General features: G+C 54.0%; 1 protein-coding gene across 1 annotated transcript in view; it reads left to right on the top strand.

Moving 5' to 3' along the window:
• The window catches only part of POLR2A (RNA polymerase II subunit A), an 81,922-nt gene that overhangs the window by 26,994 nt on the left and 31,102 nt on the right, over positions 1-23,826 (top strand). Inside the window, exons 9-19 of the mRNA XM_048290367.1 lie at positions 216-283; positions 1,216-1,281; positions 2,984-3,116; positions 5,138-5,262; positions 9,202-9,412; positions 10,869-11,078; positions 12,731-12,899; positions 13,860-13,954; positions 17,339-17,542; positions 20,859-21,081; positions 23,152-23,335. Of these exons, the coding sequence (XP_048146324.1) occupies positions 216-283; positions 1,216-1,281; positions 2,984-3,116; positions 5,138-5,262; positions 9,202-9,412; positions 10,869-11,078; positions 12,731-12,899; positions 13,860-13,954; positions 17,339-17,542; positions 20,859-21,081; positions 23,152-23,335 (1,688 nt within the window). The remainder of the gene's footprint in view (positions 1-215; positions 284-1,215; positions 1,282-2,983; positions 3,117-5,137; positions 5,263-9,201; positions 9,413-10,868; positions 11,079-12,730; positions 12,900-13,859; positions 13,955-17,338; positions 17,543-20,858; positions 21,082-23,151; positions 23,336-23,826) is intronic.

Below are 23,826 nucleotides of genomic sequence, written 5' to 3' on the forward strand. Positions count from 1 at the left end.
CGTCACCCCCTTCAACATCGACAGGTGGGGTTTGGGGGTGTTTATAGGGGATTTATGGGGTTTTGGGGTGGATTTATGGGGTTTTGGGATGGATTTATGGGGTTTTAGGTTGGATTTATGGGGTTTTGGGATGGATTTATGGGGTTTTGGGATGGATTTATGGGGTTTTAGGTTGGATTTATGGGGTGGTTTGGGTGATTTGTGGGTTTTGGGAGAGCGTTCCCCGCTCCATCGCCGCCAACATGACCTTCGCCGAGATCGTCACCCCCTTCAACATCGACAGGTGGGGTTTGGGGCTGTTTATAGGGGATTTATGGGGTTTTGGGGTGGATTTATGGGGTTTTGGGGTGGATTTATGGGGTTTTGGGATGGATTTATGGGGTTTTGGGGTGGATTTATGGGGTGGTTTGGGTGATTTATGGGGTTTTGGGAGAGCGTTCCCTTCTCCGTTGCCGCCCAATGTGACCTTTGGTGAGATCGTCCCCCCCTTCAACATCGACAGGTGGGCATTTATGGGGTTTTGGGATGGATTTATGGGGTTTTGAGATGGATTTATGGGGTTTTGGGATGGATTTATGGGGTTTTGAGATGGATTTATGAGGTTTTGGGATGGATTTATGAGGTTTTAGGTTGGATTTATGTGGTGGTTTGGAGTGATTTATGAGATTTTTAGGATGGATTTATGGCGTGGTTTGGGTTGGATTTATGGGGTGGTTTGGGTTGGATTTATGAGGTTTTAGGATGGATTTATGGGGTGTTTGGGGTGATTTATGGGGTTTTGGGGTGATTTATGGGGTTTTGGGATGGATTTATGGGGTTTTAGGATGGATTTATGGGGTCTTTAGGATGGATTTATGGGGTCTTTAGGATGGGTTTATGGGGTTTTGGGATGGATTTATGGGGTTTTGGGATGGATTTGTGGGGTTTTGGGAGAGCGTTCCCCGCTCCATCGCCGCCAACATGACCTTCGCCGAGATCGTCTCCCCCTTCAACATCGACAGGTGGGGTTTGGGGGTGTTTATAGGGGATTTATGGGGTCTTGGGATGGATTTATGGGTTTTGGGATGGATTTATGGGGTTTTGGGATGGATTTATGGGGTTTTGGGATGGATTTATGGGGTTTTAGGTTGGATTTATGGGGTTTTGGGATGGATTTATGGGGTTTTAGGTTGGATTTATGGGGTGGTTTGGGTGATTTGTGGGGTTTTGGGAGAGCGTTCCCCGCTCCATCGCCGCCAACATGACCTTCGCCGAGATCGTCACCCCCTTCAACATCGACAGGTGGGGTTTGGGGCTGTTTATAGGGGATTTATGGGGTTTTGGGATGGATTTATGGGGTTTTGGGGTGGATTTATGGGGTGGTTTGGGTGATTTATGGGGTTTTGGGAGAGCGTTCCCTTCTCCATTGCCGCCCAATGTGACCTTTGGTGAGATCGTCACCCCCTTCAACATCGACAAGTGGGCGTTTATGGGGTTTTGGGGTGGATTTATGGGGTTTTGGGGTGGATTTATGGGGTTTTGGGGTGAATTTATGGGGTTTTGGGAGAGCGTTCCCCGCTCCATCGCCGCCAACATGACCTTCGCCGAGATCGTCACCCCCTTCAACATCGACAGGTGGGGTTTGGGGGAATTTATAGGGGATTTATGGGTTTTGGGGTGGATTTATGGGGTTTAGGATGGATTTATGGGGATTTAGGATGGATTTATGGGGTTTTGGGATGGATTTATGGGGTTTTGGGATGGATTTATGGGGTGGTTTGGGTGATTTGTGGGGTTTTGGGAGAGCGTTCCCTTCTCCATTGCCGCCCAATGTGACCTTTGGTGAGATCGTCCCCCCCTTCAACATCGACAGGTGGGCATTTATGGGGTTTTAGGATGGATTTATGGGGTTTTGGGATGGATTTATGGGGTTTTGGGATGGATTTATGAGGTTTTGGGATGGATTTATGGGGTTTTGAGATGGATTTATGGGGTGGTTTGGGTGATTTGTGGGGTTTTGGGAGAGCGTTCCCTTCTCCGTTGCCGCCCAATGTGACCTTTGGTGAGATCGTCCCCCCCTTCAACATCGACAGGTGGGGTTTGGGGTGTTTATAGGGGATTTATGGGGTTTTGGGATGGATTTATGAGGTTTTGGGATGGATTTATGGGGTTTTGGGATGGATTTATGAGGTTTTGGGATGGATTTATGGGGTTTTGGGATGGATTTATGAGGTTTTGGGATGGATTTATGGGGTTTAGGATGGATTTATGTGGTTTTGGGATGGATTTATGTGGTTTTGGGATGGATTTATGGGGTGTTTGGAGTGATTTATGGGGTTTTAGGATGGATTTGTGGGATTTTGGGGTGATTTATGGGGTTTTGGGAGAGCTTTTCCTGCTCCATCGCCCCCAACGCGACCTTTGGTGAGATCTTCACCCCTTTCAACATCGATTGAGGTGACCTGGGGGGGGTTTGGGGGGATTTATGGGGTGTTTGGAGCTGATCTGAGGGGTCTGAGGGCATTTGGGGGAGCTTTGGTGGCGTTTGGGGCAGATCTGGGTAGATTTGGTGAAAATTCGGGGAGATTTGGGGGGAAATTCGGGGACTTTGGGGCAGATCTGGGTGAATTTGGGATGAATTTAAGGAGTGGGGCCGATCTGGGTGAATTTAGTGGGATTTAAAGAATCTTTGCGGAGCTTTTGGGGGACATTTGGGTTATTTTAGGGCAGATTTGAAGCAGTTTGGGGACGATTTGAGAACCTTTAGGATGCTCTGGTGGGATTTGGGGTGATTTTGGGCTGATTGGAGCAATCTGGGGGCGTTCTAAAGAACCCCCAAAATCCCCTGACGACATCAGCGTCGTTTTGGGGCTGATCCCAAGAACCCAAAACCATCCCAAACCCCTTGGAAACCCCACAAATCCTTCTCAGGGAGACTCTGGTGGATTATGGGGTGAACCCTTGATTCCCAAAATCCCCTCAATTTCCCCCAAAACCCCCGCAGGCTGCAGGAGTTGGTGCGCAGGGGGAACAGTCAATACCCGGGGGCCAAATACATCATCAGGGACAACGGGGACAGGATCGACCTCCGCTTCCACCCCAAACCCAGCGACCTCCACCTGCAGATCGGCTACAAGGTCAGCACCCCAAAAAAACCCCCCAAAATCAGGGGAGGACCTCAAAAAAATCCCAAAATCAGCACCTCAAAAAACCCCCCAAAACTCAGGGGAGGACCTCAAAAGAATCCCAAAATCAGCACCTCAAAAAACCCCCCAAAATCAGGGGAGGACCCCAAAAAAAACCCCAAAAGTCAGGGGAGGACCCCAAAAAACCCCCAAAAGTCAGCACCTCAAAAAACCCCCCAAAATCGGGGGAGGACCTCAAAAAAAACCCCCAAAATCAGCACCTCAAAAAACCCCCCAAAATCAGGGGAGGACCTCAAAAAAAACCCCCAAAAGTCAGCACCTCAAAAAACCCCCCAAAAGTCAGGGGAGGACCCCAAAAATCCCCAAAATCAGCACCTCAAAAAACCCCCCAAAATCAGGGGAGGACCTCAAAAAAAACCTCCAAAATCAGCACCTCAAAAAACCCCCCAAAATCAGGGGAGGACCCCAAAAAAATCCCAAAATCAGCACCCCAAAAAACCCCCCAAAATCAGGGGAGGACCTCAAAAAAAACCCCAAAAGTCAGCACCTCAAAAAACCTCCAAAAGTCAGGGGAGGACCTCAAAAAAAACCCCAAAATCAGCACCTCAAAAAACCTCCAAAATCAGGGGAGGACCTCAAAAAAAACCCCAAAATCAGCACCCCAAAAAACCCCCCAAAATCAGGGGAGGACCTCAAAAAAAACCCCAAAATCAGCACCTCAAAAAACCCCCCAAAATCAGGGGAGGACCCCAAAAAAACCTCAAAATGAGGGGAGGACCCCAAAAAAACCCCCAAAAGTCAGGGGATGACCCCAAAAAAACCCCCAAAAGTCAGCACCCCAAAAAACCCCAAAATCAGGGGAGGACCCCAAAAAAATCCCAAAATCAGCACCCCAAAAAACCCCCCAAAATCAGGGGAGGACCTCAAAAAAAACCCCAAAAGTCAGCACCTCAAAAAACCTCCAAAAGTCAGGGGAGGACCTCAAAAAAAACCCCAAAATCAGCACCTCAAAAAACCTCCAAAATCAGGGGAGGACCTCAAAAAAAACCCCAAAATCAGCACCCCAAAAAACCCCCCAAAATCAGGGGAGGACCTCAAAAAAAACCCCAAAATCAGCACCTCAAAAAACCCCCCAAAATCAGGGGAGGACCCCAAAAAAACCTCAAAATGAGGGGAGGACCCCAAAAAAACCCCCAAAAGTCAGGGGATGACCCCAAAAAAACCCCCAAAAGTCAGCACCCCAAAAAACCCCAAAATCAGGGGAGGACCCCAAAAAACCACAGGGGAGGGACTCCAAAAACTCAGGGATGCCAAAAACCAGCAGGGGACCCCAAAACTGTGGGGTAGAGGGTTGGGTTTGGGGTTTGGAGCTGTGGATTTGGGGTTCAGTCCCTGATTTTGGGGTTTGGAGCTCTGGATTTGGGGTTCAGTCGTTGATTTTGGGGTTCAGAGCTCTGGATTTGGGGTTCAATCCCTGATTTTGGGGTTTGGAGCTCTGGATTTGGGGTTCAGTTGTTGATTTTGGGGTTCAGTCGCTGATTTTGGGGTTCAATCCCTGATTTTGGGGTTCAGAGCTGTGGATTTGGGGGTTCAGTCGCTGATTTTGGGGTTCAGAGCTCTGGATTTGGGGTTTAATTGCTGATTTTGGGGTTTGGAGCTCTGGATTTGGGGTTCAATCCCTGATTTTGGGGTTCAGAGCTGTGGATTTGGGGGTTCGATCCCTGATTTTGGGGTTCAGAGCTCTGGATTTGGGGTTCAGTCGTTGATTTTGGGGTTCGATCCCTGATTTTGGGGTTCAGAGCTGTGGATTTGGGGTTCAGAGCTCTGGATTTGAGGTTTAATTGCTGATTTTGGGGTTCAATCCCTCGTTTTTTTTCCCCTTGACCCCCCCCATTTTTTGAGGAAATCTTTCATTTTTTGGGAAAACCCTCTCCGTTTTTGGGGTGTCCCTCAGTTTTGGGGTGTCCCTCATTTTTGGGGTGTTTCTCATTTTTGGGGTGTTTTGGGGACAGGTGGAGCGTCACATGTGCGACGGGGACATCGTGATCTTCAACCGGCAGCCGACCCTACACAAGATGTCCATGATGGGCCACAGGGTCAGGATCCTGCCCTGGTCCACCTTCCGTCTGAACCTGAGGTAAAACACCCCAAAAGCCACCCTAAAAACCCCCAAATTACCCCAAAATCATCCCAAATCCTGCCCTGGGCCACCTTCCGTCTGAACTTGAGGTAAAACACCCCAAAAGCCACCCTAAAAACCCCCAAATTACCCCAAAATCATCCCAAATCCTGCCCTGATCCACCTTCCGTCTGAACCTGAGGTAAAACACCCCAAAAGCCACCCTAAAAACCCCCAAATTACCCCAAAATGATCCCAAATCCTGCCCTGGGCCACCTTCCGTCTGAACCTGAGGTAAAACACCCCAAAAACCACCCCAAAAACCCCCAAATTACCCCAGAACCACCCCAAATCCTGCCCTGGTTTTTCTTCTGTTTAAATCTGAGGTAAAACATCCCAAAAATATCCCAAAATTACCCCAAATCCTGCCCTGCGCCACCTTCTGTCTGAACCTGAGGTGAAACACCCCAAAAACCACCCTAAAAACCCCCAAATTACCCCAAAATGATCCCAAATCCTGCCCTGGGCCATTTAATGTTTAAATCTGAGGTAAAACACCCCAAAAACCACCCCAAAAACCCCTAAAATTACCCCAAAATCACCCCAAATCCTGCCCTGATCCACCTTCCGTCTGAACCTGAGGTAAAACACACCCAAAATCACCCTAAAAACCCCAAAATCACCCCAAATCCTGCCCTGGTCCACCTTCTGTCTGAACCTGAGGTGAAACACCCCAAAAACCACTCTAAAACCCCCAAATTACCCCAAAATCACCCAAATCCTGCCCTGGTCTGTCTTCTGTCCTGAACCTGAGGTAAAACACCCCCAAAACCACCCTAAAACCCCTAAAATTACCCCAAAATTATCCCAAATCCTGCCCTGGTTCATCTTCTGTTTAAATCTGAGGTAAAACACACCCAAAATCACCCTAAAAACCCCAAAATCACCCCAAATCCTGCTCTGGTCCACCTTCTGTCTGAACCTGAGGTAAAACACCACAAAAACCACCCTAAAACCCCTAAAATTACCCCAAAATCACCCAAATCCTGCCCTGGTCCGTCTTCCGTCCTGAACCTGAGGTAAAACACCCCCAAAACCACCCTAAAACCCCTAAAATTACCCCAAAATTATCCCAAATCCTGCCCTGGTTCATCTTCTGTTTAAATCTGAGGTAAAACACCCCAAAAACCACCCTAAAACCCCTAAAATTACCCCAAAATCATCCCAAATCCTGCCCTGGTCCACCTTCTGTTTACATTTGAGGTAAAACATCCCAAAAACATCCCAAAATTACCCCAAATCCTGCCCTGGGCCACCTTCAGTCTGAACCTGAGGTAAAACACCCCAAAAACCACCCTAAAAACCCCCAAATTACCCCAAAATGATCCCAAATCCTGCCCTGGGCCATTTAATGTTTAAATCTGAGGTAAAACACCCCAAAAACCGCCCTAAAACCCCCAAAAATTACCCCAAATCCTGCCCTGGGCCGTCTTCCGTCTGAACCTGAAGTAAAACACCCCAAAAACCACCCTAAAACCCCCAAATTACCCCAAATCCTGCCCTGGTTCACCTTCCATCTGAACCTGAGGTAAAACACCCCCAAAACCACCCTAAAACCCCCAAATTACCCCAAAATCATCCCAAATCCTGCCCTGGTTCATCCTCTGTTTAAATTTGACCCCAAAAATATCCCAAAACCACCCCAAATCCTGCCCTGATCCACCTTCCGTCTGAACCTGAGGTAAAAAACCCCAAAACCGCCCTGAAAAACCCCAAAACCTCCCCAAAACGACTTTGATGGGGATGAGATGAACCCTGCCCCGAGTCCCTCCAGTGACCCCAATGTCCCAGTGGCCCCAATGACCCAATGACCCCAGTGACCCCAGTGACCCCAATGTCCCCAGTGACCCCAATGTCCCAGTGGCCCCAATGTCCCAGTGACCCCAGTGACCCCAATGTCCCAGTGACCCCAATGTCCCCAGTGACCCCAGTGACCCCATGGCCCCAATGTCCCAGTGACCCCAATGACCCCAATGTCCCAGTGGCCCCAATGTCCCAGTGACCCCAATGACCCAATGACCCCAGTGACCCCAGTGACCCCAATGTCCCAGTGACCCCAATGTCCCAGTGACCCCAATGTCCCAGTGACCCCAATGACCCAATGACCCCAGTGACCCCAGTGACCCCAATGTCCCCAGTGACCCCAATGTCCCAGTGGCCCCAATGTCCCAGTGGCCCCAGTGACCCCAGTGTCCCCAGTGACCCCAATGTCCCAGTGACCCCAATGTCCCCAGTGACCCCAATGACCCCAATGTCCCAGTGACCCCAATGTCCCCAGTGTCCCCAGTGACCCCAATGTCCCCAGTGACCCCAATGTCCCAGTGACCCCAATGACCCAATGACCCCAATGACCCCAATGTCCCAGTGACCCCAATGTCCCAGTGGCCCCAATGTCCCAGTGACCCCAATGACTCCATGGCCCCAATGACCCAATGTCCCCAGTGACCCCAATGTCCCCAGTGACCCCAATGTCCCAGTGGCCCCAATGACCCAATGACCCCAGTGACCCCAATGTCCCCAGTGACCCCAATGTCCCAGTGGCCCCAATGTCCCAGTGACCCCAGTGACCCCAATGACCCAATGACCCCAATGTCCCAGTGACCCCAGTGACCCCAATGTCCCCAGTGACCCCAATGTCCCCAGTGACCCCAATGACCCCATGGCCCCATGTCCCAGTGACCCCAATGACCCCAATGTCCCCAGTGACCCCAATGACCCCATGGCCCCCTGTCCCAGTGACCCCAATGACCCCAATGTCCCCAGTGACCCCAATGACCCAATGTCCCCAGTGACCCCAATGACCCCAATGTCCCCAGTGACCCCAGTGACCCCAGTGACCCCCATGTCCCAGTGACCCCAGTGACCCCAATGACCCCATGGCCCCATGTCCCAGTGACCCCAATGACCCCAATGACCCCATGGCCCCAATGTCCCCAGTGACCCCAATGACCCCATGGCCCCCTGTCCCAGTGACCCCAGTGACCCCAATGTCCCCAGTGACCCCAATGTCCCAGTGACCCCATGGCCCCCTGTCCCAGTGACCCCAATGTTCCCGTGACCCCATGGCCCCAATGTCCCCAGTGACCCCAATGTTCCCGTGACCCCATGGCCCCAATGTCCCCAATGTCCCAGTGACCCCAGTGACCCCAGTCTCCCAGTGACCCCAATCTCCCAATGACCCCGATGTCCCAGTGACCCCAATGACCCCATGGCCCCCTGTCCCAGTGACCCCAGTGACCCCAATGTCCCAGTGACCCCAATGTCCCAGTGACCCCAATGACCCCATGTCCCACATCCCTGATGTCCCCATGTCCCAGTGACCCCAATGACCCCATGTCCCACATCCCTGATGTCCCCACTGACCCCGCTGTCCCCGCTGTCCCCAGGCCCTACAACGCCGGTTTCGACGGCGATGAGATGAACCTGCACCTGCCCTTGTCCCATGGCCCCAATGTCCCTTATCCCGATGTCCCCGATGTCCCCAACATCTCCGATGTCCCCGTGTCCTCGATATCTCTGATGTCCCCATGTCCCCAATGTCCTCGATGTCCTCAATGTTCCCATGTCCCACATCCCAGAAGTCCTCAATGTCCTCAATATCTCTGATGTCCCCATGTCCTCAATGTCCCCGATGACCCCAACGTCCCCGATGACCCCAACATCCCCAATGACCCCGACGTCCCTGATGTCCCCGCTGTCCCCGCAGCGTCCCCAGGCCCTACAACGCCGATTTCGACGGCGATGAGATGAACCTGCACCTGCCCTTGTCCCATGGCCCCAATGTCCCTTATCCCGATGTCCCCAATGTCCCCAACGTCCCCGATGTCCCCAACGTCCCCAATGTCCCCAACATCCCCGATGTCCCCGCTGCCCCCACTGACCCCGCTGTCCCCGCAGCGTCACCACGCCCTACAACGCCGATTTCGACGGCGATGAGATGAACCTGCACCTGCCGCAGTCGCTGGAGACGCGGGCGGAGATCCAGGAGCTCGCCATGGTGCCCCGCATGATCGTCACCCCCCAGAGCAACCGGCCCGTCATGGGCATCGTGCAGGACACGCTGACGGCCGTGCGCAAGTTCACCAAGAGGGACGTCTTCCTGGAGAGGGTCGGTTTTGGGGTCGTTTTGGGGCTTTTTTGGGCAGTTTAGGGTGATTTAGGATGGTTTGGGGTTGGTTTGAGGTGGTTTTGGGGTTGGTTTGGGGTTGGAGTTGAGGGGGTTTAGGGCAGGTGTTTGTGGGGTTTAGTTCAGGACGCGCTGACGGCCGTGCGCAAGTTCACCCAGAGGGACGTCTTCCTGGAGAGGGGCGGCTTTTGGGATCGTTTTGGGGATTTTGGGGTCGTTTTGGGGCTTTTTAGGGGGATTTAGGGTTGGTTTGAGGTGGTTTTGGGGTTGGAGTTGAGGGGGTTTAGTGCAGGTGTTTGTGGGGTTTAGTTCAGGACGCGCTGACGGCCGTGCGCAAGTTCACCCAGAGGGACGTCTTCCTGGAGAGGGTCGGTTTTGGGGTCGTTTTGGGGCTTTTTTGGGCAGTTTAGGGTGATTTAGGATGGTTTGGGGTTGGTTTGAGGTGGTTTTGGGGTTGGTTTGGGGTTGGAGTTGAGGGGGTTTAGGGCAGGTGTTTGTGGGGTTTAGTTCAGGACGCGCTGACGGCCGTGCGCAAGTTCACCAAGAGGGACGTCTTCCTGGAGAGGGTCGGTTTTGGGGTCGTTTTGGGGCTTTTTTGGGCAGTTTAGGGTGATTTAGGGTGGTTTGGGGTTGGTTTGAGGTGGTTTTGGGGTTGGTTTGGGGTTGGAGTTGAGGGGTTTTAGGGCAGGTGTTTGTGGGGTTTAGTTCAGGACACGCTGACGGCCGTGCGCAAGTTCACCAAGAGGGACGTCTTCCTGGAGAGGGTCGGTTTTGGGGTCGTTTTGGGGCTTTTTTGGGCAGTTTAGGGTGATTTAGGATGGTTTGGGGTTGGTTTGAGGTGGTTTTGGGGTTGGTTTGAGGGGGTTTCGGGTAGGTGTTTATGGGGTTTAGTTCAGGATACGCGTTCGCAAGTTCACCCAGAGGGACGTCTTCCTGGAGAGGGTCGGTTTTTGGGGTCGTTTTGGGGTTTTTAGGGTGATTTGAGGTGGTTTGGGGTTGGTTTGAGGTGGTTTTGGGGTGTCTTGAGGTGGTTTTGGGGTGTTTTGGGATGGTTTTGGGGTGTCCTTCAGGGCGAGGTGATGCCCTGCTGATGTTCCTGTCCACGTGGGATGGGAAGGTGCCCCGAGCCTCCATGCTGGAAGGGATTTTGGGGCATTTTGGGGCATTTTTAGGATATTTTGTGGTATTTATGGTTTTTTCTTGATTGATGACACTTTTGAGGTGGTTTTGGGGTGTTTTGGGGTGGTTCTGGGGTGTCCCTCAGGGCGAGGTGATGCCCTGCTGATGTTCCTGTCCACGTGGGACGGGAAGGTGCCCCAAGGCTCCATCCTGGAAGGGATTTTTGGGGCATTTTTGGGCATTTTTAGGATATTTTGGGGTATTTATGGGTTCTTCTGGATTGATGACAGTTTTGGGGTGCTTTTGGGGTGTCCTTCAGGGCGAGGTGATGAACCTGCTGATGTTCCTGTCCACGTGGGACGGGAAGGTGCCCCAACCGGCCATCCTGAAGCCGCGCCCGCTCTGGACAGGGAAGCAAATCTTCTCCCTCATCATCCCGGGCCACATCAACTGCATCCGCACCCACAGCACCCACCCCGACGACGAGGACAGCGGCCCCTACAAACACATCTCCCCCGGGGACACCAAGGTGAGCACCCGGCGAGGCTCTGGAGGGAGGTTTGAGGAGGTCTAGGGGGGCTTGGTGGGGTGTAAAGGTGGTTTGAGGGGGCTTTGGTGGGATTTGAGGAGGTCTAGGGGGGCTTGGTGGGGTGCAGAGATGGTTTGAGGGGTCTTTGGTGGGGTTTGGGGTGATCTGAGGGGGCTTTGGTGGGACTTGAGAGTGTTCTGGAGGGGCTTGGGGTGATCTGAGGGGGCTTTGGGGTGATCTGAGGGGGCTTTGGTGGGATTTGAGGAGGTCTAGAGTGGCTTGGTGGGGTGCAGAGATGGTTTGAGGGGTCTTTGGTGGGACCTGAGGGGTCTTTGGTGGGACTTGAGGGTGTTCTGGAGGGGTTTGGGGTGATCTGAGGCGGCTTTGGTGGGGCTTGGGGTGATCTGAGAGGGCTTTGGTGGGATTTGAGGAGGTCTAGGGGGGTTTGGTGGGGTGCAGAGATGGTTTGAGGGGGCTTTGGTGGGAGTTGAGAGTGTTCTGGAGGTGCTTGGGGTGATATGAGGGGGTTTTGGGGTGATCTGAGGGGGCTTTGGTGGGGTTTGGGGTGATCTGAGGGGGCTTTGGTGGGATGTGAGGAGGTCTAGAGTGGCTTGGTGGGGTGTAAAGGTGGTTTGACGGGTCTTTGGTGGGACTTGAGGGGGCTTTGGTGGGATGTGAGGAAGTCTAGGGGGGTTTGGTGGGGTGCAGAGATGGTTTGAGGGGGCTTTGGTGGGACTTGAGAGTGTTCTGGAGGGGCTTGGGGTGATCTGAGGGGGCTTTGGTGGGACCTGAGGGTGATTTGGGGTGGTCTGAGAGGACTTTGATGGGCTTTGGGGTGCTCTGAGAGGACTTTGGTGGGCTTTGGGATGGTCTGAGTGGGCTTTGGTGAGACCTGAGGGTGGTCCAAGAGGACTTTGGTGGGACTTGAGGGTGATTCGGGGTGTTCTCACGGGGCTTTGGTGGGACTTGAGGGGGCTTTGATGGAGCTTGAGGGTGATTTGGGGTGGTCTCAGAGGACTTTGCTGGTGTTTGGGGTGCCCTGAGAGGACTTTGGTGGGACTCGAGGGTGATTTGGGGTGCTCTTGAGAAGACTTCGGTGGTGTTTTGGGTGCTCCAAGAAGACTTTGGTGGTGTTTTGGGTGCTCCGAGAAGACTTTGGTGGTGTTTTGGGTGCTCTGAGAAGACTTCAGTGGTGTTTTGGGTGCTCCGAGAAGACTTTGGTGGTGTTTTGGGTGCTCCGAGAAGACTTTGGTGGTGTTTTGGGTGCTCCAAGAAGACTTTGGTGGTGTTTTGGCTGCTCTGAGAGGACTTTGGTGGTGTTTTGGGTGCTCTGAGAGGACTTTGGTGGTGTTTTGGGTGCTCCGAGAAGACTTTGGTGGTGTTTTGGGTGCTCTGAGAGGACTTTGGTGGGACCTGAGGGTGTTTTGGGTGCTCTGAGAGGACTTTGGTGGTGTTTTGGGTGCTCTGAGAAGACTTCGGTGGTGTTTTGGGTGCTCTGAGAAGACTTTGGTGGGCCTTCCTCTGCTTGAGGAGAACTTCGTAGACTTCAGGGTGGTTTTGAGGTGCTCCAGGAGGGTGGAAATGTTGAACTTCTCTCATCTCTTGACCTCCTGACGACCCCTCTTGGTTCGAATGTCCCACCCCACCACCAGGTGATCGTGGAGAACGGGGAGCTCATCATGGGCATCTTGTGCAAGAAGTCCTTGGGGACGTCGGCCGGTTCCTTGGTGCACATCTCCTACCTGGAGATGGGCCACGACACCACGCGCCTCTTCTACAGCAACATCCAGACCGTCATCAACAACTGGCTGCTCATCGAGGGTCAGCAGGGTCCTACCGAGGGGTCACCGTGGGGTTGGCACCTCAAGGGGGGGTCACGGTGGGGTTGGCACCTCAAAGGTCAGGAAGGTCCTGCTGAGGGGTCACGGTGGGGTTGGCACCTCAAGGTCATTCTTGAGATCTTGGTGGTCCTTGGCCCCCTTTTTGGGGACTTTGGGGGATCTTCAGGGAGTCCACAGAGGGGTGAGACCCCTCCTGGTGGCACCAGATGGGGGTTTGGTCACCTGGGGAGCTTCTCAGGTCCCACCTTGGTGGAACTCAGGTGTCCCTGGTGGTCCTTGGACCCCTTTTTGGGGACTTTGGGGGATCTTCAGGAGGTCCACAGAGGGTTGGGACCCCTCCTGGTGGCACCAAATGGGGGTTCAGGGACCTGGGGACCTTCTCAGGTCCCACCTTGGTGGAACTCAGGTGTCCCTGGTGGTCCTTGGACCCCTTTTTGGGGACTTTGGGGGATCTTCAGGAGGTCCACAGAGGGTTGGGACCCCTCCTGGTGGCACCAAATGGGGGTTTGGTCACCTGGGGACCTTCTCAGGTCCCACCTTGGTGGGATTTGGGTGTCCCTGGTGATCCTTGGACCTCGTTCTTGGGGCAAGAGGGACTTGGAGAGTCTTTGAAGCCCCTTTTTGGGGGCTCTGGGGGATCTTCAGGAGGTCCACAGAGGGTTGGGACCTCTCCTGGTGGCACCAAATGGGGGTTTGGTCACCTGGGGACCTTCTCAGGTCCCACCTTGGTGGGATTTGGGTGTCCCCTGGGGGTGTCCATGTGTGGCTGAGACCTCCCCTTGGTGACCTCGTTGTCTCCATGTCCCCCCTTTTATCCTCCAGCGTGACCAGACCCCGACCCAGGCTTGGTTTTTTGGGGTGGGATGGGGTCAGATGTGCACTTGGAGAGGACCTCGAGTTTTGGGGGACCCCCCCTTTGAACCCCAAACGTCCCCTCCAGGTCACACCATCGGCATCGGTGACTCCATCGCCGACGCCAAGACCTACCAGGACATCCAGAACACCATCAAGAAGGCCAAGCAGGACGTCATCGAGGTGGGACTTCTGGGAGGACCTCCGGGTGCTTCTGGGACACGCCCGGGTTGGGATTTTGGGGGTTCTTCGGGTGGGAATTTGGGGGATTTTTGGGGGGGGAATTCCTGAGGTTCTTGGAGGTTCTCTGGTGGGTCACCTCAAGGGGGTGGTGGGGAGGGGGATTGGGGGGGGGGTTTGGGGTGTGCCACCCACATTTTGGGATCTCTGGGTGGATTTTGGAGCATCTCCAGGATGTTCTGGGTGGGTCTGGAGCATCTTCAGAGCTTTCTGGGTCCATCTGGAGCATCTCCAGAACTTCCTGGGTGGATTTGGGGTCTCCAGAACTTCTGGGGAGGATCTGGAGCATCTCCAGAACTTCCTGGGGGGATCTGGAGCCTCTCCAGAACTTTCTGGGTGGATTTGGGGTCTCCAGAACTTCTGGGGAGGACCTGGAGCATCTCCAGAACTTCCTGGGTGGAGCTGGAGCATCTCCAGAACATTCTGGCTGGGTTTGGAGTCTCCAGAACTTCCTGGGTCCATCTGGAGCATCTCCAGAACGTTCTGGGAGGATCTGGAGCATCTCCAGAGTCGTCTCAACCCCATCCCAGGTGCTCCCACCACCCCCAGTTCCATGAGGAACTCCCAGGAATTTGGAGGAACCTTCAAGGAGTTTGGGGCTGTTCCTGGAGGATCTCAGGGGGGTTGGGGTGGTTCCTGTGGAGTTTTGTGGAGTTCTTTGGGATCTTCTTGAGGTTCTGAGGTGGTTTTGGACACCAGGAGGTCCAAGACCAACATCTCCCAGCTTTGAGGAGCTCCAGAAGATCTTGGGGAGCTCCATGTGGGGTTTGGGGCGGTTCCTGTGGAGTTTTGTGGAGATTTTTGGGATTTTGTGGAATTCCTGTGGAATTTTGTGGAGATCTTTGGGATCTTGTTGAGCTTTTCAGGTGGTTTTGGACACCAGGAGCTCCAAGATCGACATCTCCCAGGTTTGGGGAGCTCCACGTGGGGTTTGGGGTGGGTCCTGTGGCATTTTGTGGAGTTCTTTGGGATCTTCTGGAGCTTCTCACGTACTTTTGGACACCAGGAGGTCCAAGATTGACATCTCCTAGGTTTGAGGAGCTCCAGAGGGTTCCAAGAAGATCTCATGAGGTTCCTGTGGAGTTTTTGGGATGTTCTTGAGGTTCTCAGGTGGTTTTGGACACCAGGAGGTCCAAGACCAACATCTCCCAGGTTTGAGGAGCTCCAGAAGATCTTGGGGAGCTCCATGTGGGGTTTGGGGAGTTCCTCTGGAATTTTGTGGATTTCTTTGGGATCTTGTTGAGGTTTTGGACACCAGGAGGTCCAAGACCAACATCTCCCAGGTTTGAGGAGCTCCAGAAGATCCTGGGGAGCTCCATGTGGGGTTTGGGGCGGTTCCTGTGGAATTTTGTGGAGATTTTTGGGATTTTGTGGAATTCCTGTGGAATTTTGTGGAGATCTTTGGGATCTTGTTGAGCTTTTCAGGTGGTTTTGGACACCAGGAGCTCCAAGATCGACATCTCCCAGGTTTGGGGAGCTCCACGTGGGGTTTGGGGTGGGTCCTGTGGCATTTTGTGGAGTTCTTTGGGATCTTCTGGAGCTTCTCACGTACTTTTGGACACCAGGAGGTCCAAGATTGACATCTCCTAGGTTTGAGGAGCTCCAGAGGGTTCCAAGAAGATCTCATGAGGTTCCTGTGGAGTTTTTGGGATGTTCTTGAGGTTCTCAGGTGGTTTTGGACACCAGGAGGTCCAAGACCAACATCTCCCAGGTTTGAGGAGCTCCAGAAGATCTTGGGGAGCTCCATGTGGGGTTTGGGGAGTTCCTCTGGAATTTTGTGGATTTCTTTGGGATCTTGTTGAGGTTTTGGACACCAGGAGGTCCAAGACCAACATCTCCCAGGTTTGAGGAGCTCCAGAAGATCCTGGGGAGCTCCATGTGGGGTTTGGGGCGGTTCCTGTGGAATTTTGTGGAGATTTTTGGGATTTTGTGGAATTCCTGTGGAATTTTGTGGAGATCTTTGGGATCTTGTTGAGCTTTTCAGGTGGTTTTGGACACCAGGAGCTCCAAGATCGACATCTCCCAGGTTTGGGGAGCTCCACGTGGGGTTTGGGGCGGGTCCTGTGGCATTTTGTGGAGTTCTTTGGGATCTTCTGGAGCTTCTCATGTACTTTTGGACACCAGGAGGTCCAAGATTGACATCTCCTAGGTTTGAGGAGCTCCAGAGGGTTCCAAGAAGATCTCATGAGGTTCCTGTGGAGTTTTTGGGATGTTCTTGAGGTTCTCAGGTGGTTTTGGACACCAGGAGGTCCAAGACCAACATCTCCCAGGTTTGAGGAGCTCCAGAAGATCTTGGGGAGCTCCATGTGGGGTTTGGGGAGTTCCTCTGGAATTTTGTGGATTTCTTTGGGATCTTGTTGAGGTTTTGGACACCAGGAGGTCCAAGACCGACATCTCCCAGGTTTGAGGAGCTCCAGGAGATCTTGGGGAGCTCCATGTGGGGTTTGGGGCGGTTCCTGTGGAATTTTGTGGAGATTTTTGGGATTTTGTGGAATTCCTGTGGAATTTTGTGGAGATCTTTGGGATCTTGTTGAGCTTTTCAGGTGGTTTTGGACACCAGGAGGTCCAAGATCGACATCTCCCAGGTTTGGGGAGCTCCACGTGGGGTTTGGGGCGGGTCCTGTGGCATTTTGTGGAGTTCTTTGGGATCTTCTGGAGCTTCTCACGTACTTTTGGACACCAGGAGGTCCAAGATTGACATCTCCTAGGTTTGAGGAGCTCCAGAGGGTTCCAAGAAGATCTCATGAGGTTCCTGTGGAGTTTTTGGGATGTTCTTGAGGTTCTCAGGTGGTTTTGGACACCAGGAGGTCCAAGACCAACATCTCCCAGGTTTGAGGAGCTCCAGAAGATCTTGGGGAGCTCCATGTGGGGTTTGGGGAGTTCCTCTGGAATTTTGTGGATTTCTTTGGGATCTTGTTGAGGTTTTGGACACCAGGAGGTCCAAGATCGACATCTCCCAGGTTTGAGGAGCTCCAGAAGATCTTGGGGAGCTCCATGTGGGGTTTGGGGCGGTTCCTGTGGAATTTTGTGGAGATCTTTGGGATCTTGTTGAGCTTTTCAGGTGGTTTTGGACACCAGGAGGTCCAAGACCGACATCTCCCAGGTTTGAGGAGCTCCATGTGGGGTTTGGGGTGGTTCCTCTGGAATTTTGTGGCGATTTTGGGGATTTTCTGGAGCTCTTTGAGATCCTCTGGAGCTTCTCAGGTACTTTTGGACCCCAGCACCCTCCAAGGCCATCTCCCAACAATCTCCTGGAGCTTTTTAGGAATTCCGAGGCTTTTTGGAGTTGTTGACCTTTTTTGGGGTGGTTTTTTTTGGTATCTCCAGGTCATCGAGAAGGCCCACAACAACGAGCTGGAGCCCACGCCGGGCAACACCCTCCGGCAGACCTTCGAGAACCAGGTCAACCGGATCCTCAACGACGCCCGCGACAAGACCGGCTCCTCGGCCCAGAAGTCCCTGTCCGAGTACAACAACTTCAAATCCATGGTGGTCTCGGGGGCCAAGGGCTCCAAGATCAACATCTCCCAGGTTTGAGGAGCTCCAGGAGATCTTGGGGAGGTCTCCATGTGGGGTTTGGGGAGGTTCTTGTGGAGTTTGGTGGAGTTTTTGGGATCTTGTTGAGGTTCTGAGGTGGTTTGGGGCATCAGGAGGTCCAAGATCGACGTCTCCCAGGTTTGAGGAGCTCCAGAGGGTTCCAAGATCATCTCAGGAGGTTCTTGTGGAGTTTGGTGGAGTTGTTTGGGATCTTGTTGAGGTTCTCAGGTGGTTTGGGGCATCAGGAGGTCCAAGATCGACATCTCCCAGGTTTGAGGAGCTCCAGAAGATCTTGGGGAGCTCCATGTGGGGTTTGGGGCGGTTCCTGGAGGATCTCAGGGGGTTTGGGGCGGTTCCTGTGGAGTTTGGTGGATTTATCTGGGATGTTCTGGAGGTTCTGAGGTGGTTTGGGCATCAGGAGCTCCAAGATCGACGTCGCCCAGGTTTGAGGAGCTCCAGGAGATCTTGGGGAGGTCTCCATGTGGGGTTTGGGGAGGTTCTTGTGGAGTTTGGTGGAGTTTTTGGGATGTTCTTGAGGTTCTGAGGTGGTTTGGGGCATCAGGAGGTCCAAGATCGACGTCTCCCAGGTTTGGGGAGCTCCAGAGGGTTCCAAGATCATCTCAGGAGGTTCCTGTGGAGTTTGGTGGAGTTGTTTGGGATCTTGATGAGGTTCTCAGGTGGTTTGGGGCATCAGGAGGTCCAAGATCGACATCTCCCAGGTTTGAGGAGCTCCAGGAGATCTTGGGGAGCTCCATGTGGGGTTTGGGGCGGTTCCTGGAGGATCTCAGGGGGTTTGGGGCGGTTCCTGTGGAGTTTGGTGGATTTATCTGGGATGTTCTGGAGGTTCTGAGGTGGTTTGGGCATCAGGAGGTCCAAGATCGACGTCGCCCAGGTTTGAGGAGCTCCAGAAGATCTTGGGGAGCTCCATGTGGGGTTTGGGGAGGTTCTTGTGGAGTTTGGTGGAGTTGTTTGGGATCTTGTTGAGGTTCTCAGGTGGTTTTGGACACCAGGAGGTCCAAGATCGACATCTCCCAGGTTTGAGGAGCTCCAGAAGATCTTGGGGAGCTCCATGTGGGGTTTGGGGCGGTTCCTGGAGGATCTCAGGGGGTTTGGGGTGGTTCCTGTGGAATTTTGTGGAGATTTTTGGGATCTTGTTGAGGTTCTGAGGTGGTTTTGGACACCAGGAGGTCCAAGATCGACATCTCCTAGGTTTGAGGAGCTCCAGAAGATCTTGGGGAGCTCCATGTGGGGCTGGGGGAGGTTCCTGGAGGATCTTGGGGGGATCCTGTGGATCCACAGGATCTTGTGGAGTTTTGTGGAGATTTTTGGGATGTTCTGGAGGTTCTCAGGTGCTTTTGGACACCAGGAGCTCCAAGACCGACATCCCCCAGGTTTGAGGTGTCCTGGGGGTCGTTGAGGGGATCCAGGAGGATCTCAGGGGGCTTTAGGAGGTTCCTGCAGTAACTTGATGGAGTTTGGGCGGGTTTCCCGTGGGGTTTTGGAGAACTTTCCCACCACTCCCAACCCCCCTGAGATATCTCATGGAGTCTTCAGGAATTTTGGGGTGTCCTGGTGCCACTTTTGAGGTCCTCCCAAGACATTTTGGGTGGCTTTGGAGCATCTCCAGGGACATCTCAGCCCCATTCCCTGGATGGTTCCCACCACTCCAAACCTCTCTGAGATATCTCATGGAGCCCTCAGGAATTTCATGGAGTTCTCAGGAATTTTGGGGTGTCCTGGTGCCACTTTTGAGGTCCTCCCAAGACATTTTGGGTGGCTTTGGAGCATCTCCAGGGACATCTCAGCCCCATTCCCTGGATGGTTCCCACCACTCCAAACCCCCCTGAGATATCTCATGGAGCCCTCAGGAATTTCATGGAGCCCTCAGGAATTTTGGGGTGTCCTGGTGCCACCTTGGAGGTTCTCCCAAGATATTTTGGGTGGCTTTGGAGCATCTCCAGGGACATCTCAGCCCCATTCCCTGGATGGTTCCCACCACTCCAAACCCCCCTGAGGTATCTCATGGAGCCCTCAGGAATTTCATGGAGCCCTCAGGAATTTTGGGGTGTCCTGGTGCCACCTTGGAGGTTCTCCCAAGACATCTTGGGTGGCTTTGGAGCATCTCCAGGGACATCTCAGCCCCATTCCCTGGATGGTTCCCACCACTCCAAACCTCTCTGAGATATCTCATGGAGCCCTCAGGAATTTCATGGAGTTCTCAGGAATTTTGGGGTGTCCTGGTGCCACCTTGGAGGTCCTCCCAAGACATTTTGGGTGGCTTTGGGTGGCTTTGGAGCATCTCAAGGACCTTTTGACCCCTTTCCCTGGATGGTTCCCACCACTCCCAACCCCCCTGAGATATCTCATGGAGCCCTCAGGAATTTCATGGAGCCCTCAGGAATTTTGGGGTGTCCTGGTGCCACCTTGGAGGTTCTCCCAAGATATTTTGGGTGGCTTTGGAGCATCTCCAGGGACATCTCAGCCCCATTCCCTGGATGGTTCCCACCACTCCCAACCCCCCTGAGATATCTCATGGAGCCCTCAGGAATTTCATGGAGCCCTCAGGAATTTTGGGGTGTCCTGGTGCCACCTTGGAGGTTCTCCCAAGACATCTTGGGTGGCTTTGGAGCATCTCCAGGGACATCTCAGCCCCATTCCCTGGATGGTTCCCACCACTCCAAACCTCTCTGAGATATCTCATGGAGCCCTCAGGAATTTCATGGAGTTCTCAGGAATTTTGGGGTGTCCTGGTGCCACCTTGGAGGTTCTCCCAAGATATTTTGGGTGGCTTTGGAGCATCTCCAGGGACATCTCAGCCCCATTCCCTGGATGGTTCCCACCACTCCAAACCTCTCTGAGATATCTCATGGAGCCCTCAGGAATTTCATGGAGCCCTCAGGAATTTTGGGGTGTCCTGGTGCCACCTTGGAGGTTCTCCCAAGATATTTTGGGTGGCTTTGGAGCATCTCCAGGGACATCTCAGCCCCATTCCCTGGATGGTTCCCACCACTCCAAACCTCTCTGAGATATCTCATGGAGCCCTCAGGAATTTCATGGAGTTCTCAGGAATTTTGGGGTGTCCTGGTGCCACCTTGGAGATCCCCCCCGAGACGTTTTGGCATCTTCAAACGGACCTTCAAGACACTTGGCAGCATCTTGGCCTCTTCAAACATCTCAAGAACCTTTTTCCCCTCCTTCCCTTGACGTTCCCCTTGGAACTCCTCAACCAACCCAAACTTTGGGGTTGTCCCTTCACCTCCTTCACCTGGAGATATCCCACAATGTCCTCACCCGGTTGTCTTCTCCTCAGGTCATCGCCGTGGTGGGCCAGCAGAACGTGGAGGGCAAACGGATCCCGTTTGGCTTCAAGCACCGGACGCTTCCTCACTTCATCAAGGACGATTACGGCCCCGAGAGCCGCGGCTTCGTGGAGAACTCCTACCTGGCCGGTCTCACCCCCACCGAGTTCTTCTTCCACGCCATGGGTGGGCGGGAAGGTCTCATCGACACGGCCGTGAAGACGGCCGAGACCGGTCAGTGTCCTCCTCAAGCCGAGGAGCTTTGGGAATGTCCAAAAATGCCACCCCAAGGATCTGCAGGGTTCCAAAATGTCACCGGGGGAGAGCTTGGGTGGCTCCGAAGGTTCCTCAGGTGTCTTCAGGAGATTAAAACCTTCCTCAGATGTCTCCTGGAGATATCAAATGTTCCCCAGATGTTTCCTAGGGACTCCTAAACCCTTCTCAGATGTTTCCTGGAGGCCCCAAACCCTCCCCAGATGCCTCCTGGAAACCTCAAACCCTCCTCAGATGCTTCCCGGAGACCTCCAGGATCCCAAACCCTCCCCAGATGCCTCCTGGAGGCCCCAAACCCTCCTCAGATGCTTCCCGGAGACCTCCAGGATCCCAAACCCTCCCCAGATGCCTCCTGGAAACCACAAACCCTCCTCAGATGTTTCCTGGAGGCTCCAAATCCTCCTCAGATGCCTCCTAGAAACCCCAAACCCTCCCCAGATGTCTCCAGGATCCCCAAACCCTCCTCAGATGCCTCCTGGAGACCTTCAGGATCCCCAAACCCTCCCTAGATGCCTCTTGGAGGCCCCAAACCCTCCTCAGATGCCTCCTGGGAACTCTGAAACCCTCCCCAGATGCCTCCTGGGGACCTCCAGGATCCCCAGACCCTCCCCAGATGCCTCTTGGAGAACTTCAGGATCCCCAAACCCTCCCCAGATGCCTGCTGGAAACCCCAAACCCTCCCCAGATGTCTCCTGGAGACCTCCAGGATCCCCAAACCCTCCCCAGATGTCTCCTGGAAACCCCAAACCCTCCCCAGATGTCTCCTGGAGACCTCCAGGATCCCCAAACCCTCCCCAGATGCCTCCTGGAGACCTTCAGGATCCCCAAATCCTCCCTAGATGCCTCCTGAGGACTCCGAAACCCTCCCCAGATGCCTCCTGGGGACCTCCAGGATCCCCAGATGCCTTTTGGAGACCCCAAAGCCTCCTCAGATGTCTCCAGGAGCTCAAAATGCTCCTCGGATGTTTTCTGGAGACCCCAAACCCTCTCCAGATGCCTCCTGGAAACCCCAAACCCTCCTCAGATGCCTCCTGGAAATCCCAAACCCTCCTCAGATGTCTCCTGGAGACCTTCAGGATCCCCAAACCCTCCCCAGATGCCTCCTAGAAACCCCAAACCCTCCCCAGATATCTCCAGGATCCCCAAACCCTCTCCAGATGCCTCCTGGAGACCCCAAACCCTCCTCAGATGCCTCCTGGGGGCCCCCCAAACTCTCCTCAGATGCCTCCTGGAGACCTTCAGGATCCCCAAACCCTCCCTAGATGCCTCTTGGAGGCCCCAAACCTTCCTCAGATGCCTCCTGGGGACTCCGAAACCCTCCCCAGATGCCTCCTGGGGACCTCCAGGATCCCCAGATGCCTTTTGGAGACCCCAAAGCCTCCTCAGATGTCTCCAGGAGCTCAAAATGCTCCTCGGATGTCTTCTGGAGACCCCAAACCCTCTCCAGATGCCTCCTGGAAACCTCAAACCCTCCTCAGATGCCTCCTGGAAATCCCAAACCCTCCTCAGATGTCTCCTGGAGACCTCCAGGATCCCCAAACCCTCCCCAGATGCCTCCTGGAGACCTTCAGGATCCCCAAACCCTCCCCAGATGCCTCCTAGAAACCCCAAACCCTCCCCAGATGCCTCCAGGATCCCCAAACCCTCCTCAGATGCCTCCTGGGGACTCCCAAACCCTCCTCAGATGCCTCCTGGGGACACCCAAACCCTCCTCAGATGCCTCCTGGAGACTCCCAAACCCTCCTCAGATGCCTCCTGGAGACCCCAGACCCTCCTCAGATGCCTCCTGGGGACACCCAAACCCTCCCCAGATGCCTCCTGGAGACCCCAAACTCTCCTCAGATGCCTCCTGGAGACTCCCAAACCCTCCTCAGATGCCTCCTGGAGACCCCAAACCCTCCTCAGATGCCTCCTGGGGACACCCAAACCCTCCCCAGATGCCTCCTGGAGACCCCAAACCCTCCTCAGATGCCTCCTGGAGACTCCCAAACCCTCCTGAGATGCCTCCTGACCCCTTCCCACCCTTCCCAGGCTACATCCAGCGGCGTCTGATCAAGTCCATGGAGTCGGTGATGGTGAAATACGACGCCACCGTCAGGAACTCCATCAACCAGGTGGTGCAGCTGCGCTACGGCGAGGACGGGCTGGCCGGCGAGAGCGTCGAGTTCCAGAACCTGGCCACCCTCAAACCCTCCAACAAGGCCTTCGAGAAGAAGTGAGGGGCAGGGAGGACGCGGGGGACGTGGAGGGGACACGGCCCGGGGCAGGGCGTGCTCGTGGGAGGGGTCAGTGGTCCCGGTTGGGGTCATTGAGGGGCTCGTTCTGGGAGTTTGGGGACGTTTTGGGGTCCCCAAGTGGCTCCTCCCAAGAGCTGGGAAGGGTTTGAGGTCCTCAAATGGGAGTTGGGGATGTTTTGGGGTCCTCAAATGGGAGTTGGGGACACTTTGGGGTCTTCAACTCGCTCCTCTCAAGAGTTGGGAGCATCTTGGGGTCTTCAGATGGCTCCTCCCAAGAGCTGGGGACGCTTTGGGGTCTTCAAATGGATCTTGAGGAGAGTTGGGGACATCTTGGGGTCTTCAAATGGGAGTTGGGGACATCCTGGGATCTTCAAACATCTCCTCCCAAGAGTTGGGGTCACTTTGGGGTCCTCAAATGGGAGTTGGGGTCACTTTGGGGTCTTCAAACATCTCTTCCCAAGAGCTGGGG

The sequence above is a fragment of the Corvus hawaiiensis genome, chromosome 38 (assembly GCF_020740725.1).
Source record: "Corvus hawaiiensis isolate bCorHaw1 chromosome 38, bCorHaw1.pri.cur, whole genome shotgun sequence".
NCBI classification, from domain to species: domain Eukaryota; kingdom Metazoa; phylum Chordata; class Aves; order Passeriformes; family Corvidae; genus Corvus; species Corvus hawaiiensis.